At 37.7% G+C, this 8,388-nt stretch overlaps 2 protein-coding genes across 2 annotated transcripts; one reads left to right on the top strand and one right to left on the bottom strand.

Moving 5' to 3' along the window:
- Positions 1-86: 86 nt before the first annotated feature.
- On the bottom strand, positions 87-4,794 carry LOC114518916 (transmembrane protein 237-like). Its single transcript, XM_028538950.1, has 12 exons — positions 4,424-4,794; positions 3,802-3,966; positions 3,321-3,441; positions 3,084-3,139; positions 2,852-3,001; positions 2,106-2,212; positions 1,959-2,013; positions 1,539-1,692; positions 1,235-1,311; positions 1,043-1,127; positions 783-907; positions 87-639 (listed from the first exon to the last, which is right to left on the bottom strand). Exons 1-12 carry the CDS (start codon positions 4,698-4,700, stop codon positions 518-520), a joined length of 1,494 nt encoding a protein of 497 aa, XP_028394751.1. The 5' UTR covers positions 4,701-4,794; the 3' UTR covers positions 87-517.
- A 553-nt stretch (positions 4,795-5,347) lies between these two features.
- LOC114519118 (DNA topoisomerase 3-beta-1-like) lies at positions 5,348-8,313 on the top strand. Its single transcript, XM_028539189.1, has one exon. It carries the CDS (start codon positions 5,419-5,421, stop codon positions 7,990-7,992), a length of 2,574 nt encoding a protein of 857 aa, XP_028394990.1. The 5' UTR covers positions 5,348-5,418; the 3' UTR covers positions 7,993-8,313.
- Positions 8,314-8,388: the final 75 nt, after the last annotated feature.

Raw genomic sequence — 8,388 nt, 5'->3', positions numbered from 1 at the left:
TACAATTTACTGTCGGCGATCGTCAAAGAACAATTTTTCAATGGGAAAATAACTGTAGTACTTAAAAAATACTGTTGACGCTGGTTGATACTGCAATGCTTGCCATCTTTGCAAGTCATTGCATGTACCAAAGATACAAACATTGCCCACGTGATGAAAACGAAATTATGAAAATAAATAATCAGGAGACCTCGTTAAAATTATTTTAGATTATTTACACATTTCCTTACAGAAAAATAACTACATAATGGTATATATTATATTTACAATCTTTCTCTACATCAGTATCAAATAAGAAATATCTCATGTGCATGTTTCTGCATTCATACTCTGCGCAGACTCACTACCCCCTCTTCAACGGCGGAAAGAAAACAGCCAATCAGGGGGTAGCGTCCGTGGTAAGAACTGGTTCTGGACATCAACCTCACGCGAGCTGACAGCCAACGACGTTCGTCATCTTCACGTGATTATTATGTCCACTGTCGCCCTATCCTGACACTAGATTCCAATCCCTCTCTCATGGACTGATATCCTTATACCCAGCACATTGCGGTCTTTGTGCCACATTACATCCCTGTAAATGGTTTCTTGCTTGGGATCCATTCAATGCACCCGTCGGTTGTTCGTCAAATAAACTTACTAAAATAAAATAAAATTAGAATGAAGGCTATAAATACTACCGGTATTCTTACTTGCAACAGGAAATAATGAATTGCTGTTGTTACTGCCATTATTGTTTAACTGTACAAAGATGATCCTTTCTACTTCCGAGATGAACTTACCATCTGAAAGATCTTTTCCCGGCTGCCATGCAAGCAACATCCATCCTAATATAGCTCCAATAACACGCATCAAGTTCACAATCATCCAGTCATCCACTAAACCATTCCTGTCTTTTTCATTATCCCTAAAATAAGAAATAATACGTTGATACACACGGCCATATGAGGGCAGATATTGCATGATGATATTTTTTGTGCTAATTCAAAGAGTACAAAAACCCAAGCTTGTCACATCGCAAAACGTCTGTCATGAGACTTACCAGAGAGATGGTTCTATAGCATAAAGGCTTATTCTATCATCAATCATAGCAACACTCAATGTGAATATTAATGCCAGGACATAAACTAAAGAGAAAGTCGTTTATTTGATATCTACCCCGAAAACTAGAATGATTAAGCTCTAATTGTCTCTAATTGCCCTAATTGAAATAAAAAGAACTCTCATTTTATACCAATAAGCGACAATGTCCAAATGGGATTTGATAACAGTTGATGACAGAATCCAAGCTTTGCTTTTACCATCCCATAACTAAAAGTAAAACAAAATTATTAGCGATGTATGTTGCTTCAACAAATGATGTCTGAGAACCTGGGTCTAGATAAAACACGAATCAAATACAGTCAGTGCTATAGGCGGGGATGTGATATACTGTAGCCAAGGGGGGGGGAGTTTTGAGCTGCAGTCCCCCCCCTTGGATAATCTTCAAGTAATATATAAATACTTGAAGATTATTTAATGCGAAATGAACATATTACCTATCCAAGACGGAGACAGTACAAACAGCTAACATGAAATAGTAGATAGATCCTATAGGTTGTGCCAGTCTGTAGTAGTTTGATAAGAAATTCGTCGCTCCACCCGAGTGACTGGACAAAGAATAGACAAATACACACTGACATAGAGCAATACCTAAGAAAGAAGAGATATATAGGTTTAGCTCCTTTAGAAAATCATTCTTGCCTTTCACGTATCAAGCTGTTTTCCACGAGGTGAAATTGTTCGCGCGAAGCAAAAAAAGAAATTTTGACGCGGTTGGTCAGAAAATATGCATCCTATGAGTTCTTTTATATTTCTCAAATCAAGATCGCGAAACTAAAGAAAACTTGGGTACGTTGTGAGCTGCGTTTGCCGCTCTTCATCTTGACAATAAACAGTACTGTACATCCAATACTTACCAGCGAGCAAGCCATGACAAAATAGGGCAAAAGTTTTAAACGTTCTCTGTGTCGCCTGAAGAAAAAAAGTAATAAATACTGTAAACAACTACAAATAATGATCTTTCTTAAAGACATAAGTCTTTCAAAACATGATTCCCCGCTTACCATTGCGAAATCTGAGATCGTTGGTTCTTTTGGAATGTCGTCAGATATTGGATGATTTATCACTGTCGTTTGAGCAAGATTTTTTTGTTCCTTTTTAAATCCGCCATCTAAAAAGTTTTAATATTGTGGTAGGGGGCAGTTGTTAAAAGCTGACCAGGGTTATCGCTATTTCTGGCTCATACAGTAAGTTTATATCCGCTGTTTCGGTATATGTGCTTCTGCATCGCTGTTCGTTTCATAACTTTACAAAATAAGACTTATATTGATCCAGGAAATATTTATGAAAAAACACTTTCAACTTTCACAAGTGAATAAAAAAATTGACGTGAACATTTGCGTTAGCCCAGAGGGTTACTGTAAGCCGACCTGCTTTTAAAAATTGGCCCTAGATGTTTCAATAGATGTTTTAATATGGACTGACTATCGTATTCTTTATTTATTGCGCTAGAAGTTGTCTTTCGCAAGACATATCAGAGGTGTACACTCTTTCTTAAAAACTGTTTAGATCACAACTGTCCTATCTGAGCACAAGAGAGAATATATAATTATCTTGGCTGGCCTGGAAACTGTCTAAATTATGGCATGTCTCTATTGATAAAAACTTTCCTCAATGAAGCAAGTTCAGTGCATAACAATTAAAACAACCTAACTAGGCTAAAGTGCATTTACCAGATCTTGGAATTCAAACTAGATGTTAGTTATAATATACATAAATTGGATGTTACACAAACAAAGACATTATATACCTTTCCTTTCAATAAACAGAACATCAAGTGGCTGACTTGGTAGTAATGAGCTTGAATTGATAGTTGGTATTGGCGGAGGAATTTTGGAGGAGTTTGATTCCTCTGTAACAATATCTTCTTTGTCCACCTTGAATCCACTGTAGAATGAGGCTGTGAAATAGATCAAAGAAAAATGTATTCTTGCTAGTCTTTGAAGTCTAAATCACATATACTGTATAATAATATTAATAACCTTCATCATCAAGATCTCCTTGGTAATTCTCTTCCTCTGCTGATGTATTTTGAATCCTAATCAAATTAGATGTAACAATAAAATGTTTTGGGTTTTTTTACTTTTACTTGGTCATGTGTTTGGTAAAAAGTGCTCATTTATATACACATTTTCAACCATATACAGTACTCACAAGAGATTTCACAATATATCTATAGAGATAGCAACTGGTATCTGGTATGAATCCAAATTCCATACCTTGATAAACGCTCTTTTGTTTTATTCCTTTTAGGTTTATGCTGTCTTGTATGTCCACTTGGTTTAGCTATACCAGAATCATGTTCATTTCTTGGAATACTATTTGTACCATCAATGTTTCCTGTTCAAATACAAGACCAGTAAGGGTCATATTTTATTGTGTGCCCCACAACATATTAAGGTTCATTATTATATGGCAAGCATCACTTCCGGTGAAATGGAGCTCAGTGATTGGCTGAGAAGAATTTTCAGCGGACCATTATTTTTCAAAAAGACCTCAATCCGATATTTCTCGGTAAAGACCTCGTGCTCGGTTAATAAGAAGTTAGTATTACAGCTAAATATTGAAATTTTATTCCTCTAAATTTAAAAAATATGCCTGGATAATTTGGCAAAGAAACCTCTTCAAAAATTCAAACAAGAGACAATTGTGAGCAGCAGTTTTAAAGCCACATTAGTTAAAACCTAAGATAATAATCACCATGCATATTCCTGCTTGGGTTTGTCATTCTTCTCATCCCTTGCTGTGCCTCATTCATTTCTCTTTGAATGTCCAAAACTTCTTCACTAACAGATCTATTAATGCGTGGTTTAGGTGGACGACGATGTCCTCTCCTTTCCATGCTGTGTTGACCATCTTCAGTTTCTAATAAACAAAATCATCATGTAGACACTCAAGTGGTGTAACAAGTTGATTACAATTGCATTTTCGGCAATGAAAGATTCAAAAATGACAATGTTGAATAGGTGGCACAACTAGGCAATTGGTCAGACCTAGTGGCTATGTCACATAAGATGCTTGCTTAAATGCTACAAGCGTAAGCGTCGATCCGACGTCTAAGAGCCTGGCAACATGAATATGGATGTGGCTCCTTGGTTTGGCAAGAAAATTATGGGGAGTAGCTAGAAAATAATTATGTTCAAAAATCTTGAGTTTTTCTTGTCTTTCCTGAGAATGATACACAACCAACCAGGTAAAAATGTGAGGATGAGCAAGACCGTTGCTACTGAAACTATCCAACCACAAGGTCAAGGGTACATACTTGTACCTCCTATAGTATGATAGTATCATTTTATAGTACATAATTTGATGTGGATGATACCTGTACTTTGCCTAGGCGCTCTTTTCCGATTCCTTCTGGATTTAGTCTTCCTTTCATCGCTCATTTCAAGGGAGTTACTATTTCCACTAGATGGATTTTTTACTTGCCCTGATGGCTTTTGGTTTGGCAGATCTTGTAGCACCAAACCTCGGTCTTTTGACGGGGCGCTTGTTGATGGAGCTCCATCACCCAGTTCTTCCAAATTTCTTGACGTTCTCTTTCGTCTCTTTCGGTGGCGTTCACCTTTTGAAGGATTATTAAAAGAATCGTCAGACATATTCTAAATAATAAGAATGGTCAAATTTTTCATATTCGCTAAAAATTTCGAACAGTATTTGATTGTTATGACTTGTTTATAGCGGTTGTTGTTGTTGTGCTACATATTGTAAAATTTTAGTTAATTCGTGTTTCCTCTTCACAAAGTCTGTTTTCCTATTTTCCTTGGAGTTGGCTTTGTTTTTCAGATGAACTATGAACTGTCTCGAACACTCATAGCCATGACAGTAGCACAGAATGTAAGCACAAGATAAATTCGCGATAGATGCTTTAAAAACTGAAAAGTTATATTTATAGCATATTGCATATTGGAAGAAACTATAGTATTTTGAAAATATTGTTACACTGCTTTTCAGCCAAGTGGAAAGGCTGAAATGTTACTCTGGGGACCGGGTGTGAGCAGTGGAAAAAACTTTTATAACTTATAAGTTATAAGGGCGGCCTTCTTAGTCCAAAATGTTTTGTACAGTGTGTGTTCTGATTAAATATATGTTTTAAAAAATACATCACACGAGTTATGTGTAAAGTATATTTGCTGGTATTACAAAAAACTTCTAAATGCAAAATAAGGTCTGTGTAGGGTAGGGAAAGTGAAAATTTGTCACACCGAACATTGCATCGCTGCTGACGCTGCATTGCATGGTAAACTGTTGAGAAACTACGTTGGAAACTAGCAATATATATGTATTTAATTTTTGATATTTTGACTGCTTTTAAACATGAAAACTGTGTTAATGGTGGCAGAAAAGCCCTCACTGGCACAATCAATTGCAAAATTCTTGTCAAATGGAAAGATGATAACAAGAAAAGGTTTCAACAGTGCGTGTTGTATTCATGAATACAATGGTACATTTCAGGGCACTGCAGCAAAATTTAAAATGACTTCAGTTTGTGGTCATGTCATGGCACTAGATTTTCACCACAAATACAACAATTGGGATGCAGTTGATCCAATCGAACTCTTCCAGGCTAAAACCTTAAAAAAGGAAGCAAATCCTAAACTGAATATGGTTAAATTTTTACAGCATGAGGCAAAAGGTGTGGAGATTGTTGTTTTGTGGTTAGATTGCGATAAAGAAGGGGAAAATATATGTTTTGAAGTTTTGGAGTGTGTTGAACCAGTTATGAGTAAACTCCGTAATTACCAGCAAACTGTATTTCGTGCTAAGTTTTCCGCCATCACTGAAACTGACATTAAGCATGCAATGAACAATCTAATTGAACCAGATGAAAACCAAGCCCGGTCAGTTGATGCCAGACAAGAGCTTGATCTGAGAATTGGATGTGCTTTCACAAGGTTTCAGACAAAATATTTTCAAGGAAAGTATGGTGATCTTGATAGCAGTTTGATTTCATATGGCCCATGTCAAACCCCAACCCTAGGTTTCTGTGTTCAGCGACATGACTTAATTACTTCATTCAAGCCTGAACCATTCTGGGTTCTTCAGTTGAAGGTGGAACATTCCCTTGGTAAAACATTCCCATTAGACTGGGAGAGAGTTAGAGTTTTTGACAAAGACGTTGCTACAGTATACTACAGTAAAGTGCAGGAAGTGAATGAGGTAATTGTTGAGAGTGTCTCAAAAAAGGAGAAGGCAAAGCAACGTCCACAAGCATTGCATACAGTTGAAATGCTTAGAGTTGGTTCATCTGCATTGGGTATGGGACCACAACATACAATGCAAATTGCTGAGAGCTTGTACACCCAGGGATACATTAGTTATCCAAGGACAGAAACCACACATTATCCTGAGAAGTTTGATCTCCGTGGAACCTTGCAGCAACTTCGAGGTGGACCAACGTGGGGTGCCAATGTGTGTGAGCTTCTGCAAACCGGATTGAACAAACCTAGAAAAGGTCATGATGCTGGAGACCATCCACCTATCACACCAATGAGACTAGCTAGAGAAGGTGAACTTAGCGGAGATGCCTGGAGATTGTATGACTATATTGTCAGACATTTTATTGCAACCTTAAGCCCTGATTGCAAGTTCCTCCAGACAAAGATTTCCTTTACAGCTGATGAAGAGTTGTTCAGTTTCAGTGGTAAAACTCCAATTGATCCTGGGTTTACATCCATCATGCCCTGGGCAGCCATACCTGCTGAAGAAACCATTCCGCCTCTTGAGAAGGGAGCACGTTGCAAGGTGTCTGAGTTGAAAGTTGTTGAACGACAAACATCTCCACCTGACTACCTCACAGAAAGCGAGCTGATCACACTGATGGAGAAACATGGCATTGGCACAGATGCAAGCATTCCTGTCCATATCAATAATATTACACAACGTAATTATGTCCAGCTCCATAGTGGTCGCAGGCTTATCCCAACAAATCTTGGCATTGTGCTGGTTCATGGCTACCAGAAAATTGACCAAGAGTTAGTATTGCCTACCATGAGATCATCTGTTGAAGAAACTCTTACACTTATTGCTATTGGAAAGGCAAATTTTGAAGCTGTATTAACACACACAATTGACATATTCTGCCGAAAGTATTCATATTTTGAGAAGTGCATTACCAATATGGATGAACTTTTTGAAGTTTCATTTACAAAGTTAGCAGACACAGGCAAGGCTTTGTCTCGTTGTGGAAAGTGTGTTCGTTACATGAAATTAGTTAGTGCTAAGCCAATAAGATTGCACTGTTCAAATTGTGATGAAACATACAGCCTGCCCCAGAATGGAACTATCAAGCTTTATAAAGAGTTGAAATGCCCTTTAGATGATTTCGAGTTGGTTGTTTGCTCAACAGGTAGTCAAGGAAAGACAACGCCAATCTGCCCATATTGCTACAACAACCCTCCCTTTCCAGGCATGAAAAAAGGTATGGGCTGCCCTGAATGTCTTCACCCCACTTGCAAGTTCTCACCTGCCACCCTGAGTGTTTGTCCATGTCTTACATGTGAAGAGGGAATGGTGGTTATGGATATCATGTCTGGTCCAAAATGGAAAATGGCTTGCAATAAATGCAACATGGTTATTCACATGTTCGAAGATGCTTTTAAGGTTTCATTATCAGAAGATGGTTGTGATGATTGTGGGGCGTCTCTCATTGATGTCACCTTCCATCGAAACAAGTCTCCTCTTCCTGATGAGAAAACAGAACACACAGGTTGTGCATTCTGTGATCCAGTGTTTGAGCCAATGGTGAAGTTTGATATGGCAAAAGGAAAACATCCAATGTTTCGTCGTGGGAGAGGAGGAAGGCGTGGCCGTGGACGGGGCAGGCGTGGCAGAGGCGGAAAAGGAAAACCCAAGGATAAAATGGCACAGCTTGATGCATTTTTCTTGTAAAGAGAAATCACTATTAATGTTCTGTTCTCCGTCTGTTCTGTGTAAGGAACCTTTGAATGTTACAGACGTACTCTAGAGTACTTACTTATTTGTCAGGAGCGTTTGACTTTTTTTAATCAGGGCTCAAATTAACGGCCGATCAACGAACAATAGCCACTTAAAAGGGCTTTGTCTTTGAGCCTTTTTTGACCGGTAAATTTGTTTGCCGATCATTTTGACCGACTGCATTTGATTAATAGTAGAAATATTGTCTTTTGAGTTCTTTTGAGTGAAATAAAATAGCAATTGCTGTAGTAACACTTTGTCGTTGATCTAAATCAATCTTGGATGAATAAAAATTTTTTTCCAAGAAATTTCAATAACTTACAAAAAGAGTTTTTTTTATCTATTTTGGAA

Source organism: Dendronephthya gigantea, unplaced genomic scaffold (genome assembly GCF_004324835.1).
Source record: "Dendronephthya gigantea isolate DGI-Jeju-01 unplaced genomic scaffold, DenGig_1.0 000012F, whole genome shotgun sequence".
Taxonomy (NCBI): Eukaryota; Metazoa; Cnidaria; class Anthozoa; order Malacalcyonacea; family Nephtheidae; genus Dendronephthya; species Dendronephthya gigantea.
This window is presented reverse-complemented; position numbering and strand designations above follow the sequence as displayed.

Excerpts from the sequence above, each read along its gene's own strand:
- LOC114518916 (XM_028538950.1), bottom strand. The coding sequence starts at position 4,700 with ATGTCTGACGATTCTTTTAATAATCCTTCAAAAGGTGAACGCCACCGA. Across the intron at positions 3,140-3,320 it reads ACAAAAGAGCGTTTATCAAG|GATTCAAAATACATCAGCAG; the intron begins GTATGGAATTTG and ends TAATTTGATTAG. Across the intron at positions 1,128-1,234 it reads TTGGACATTGTCGCTTATTG|TTTATGTCCTGGCATTAATA; the intron begins GTATAAAATGAG and ends CTTTCTCTTTAG.
- LOC114519118 (XM_028539189.1), top strand. The coding sequence starts at position 5,419 with ATGAAAACTGTGTTAATGGTGGCAGAAAAGCCCTCACTGGCACAATCA.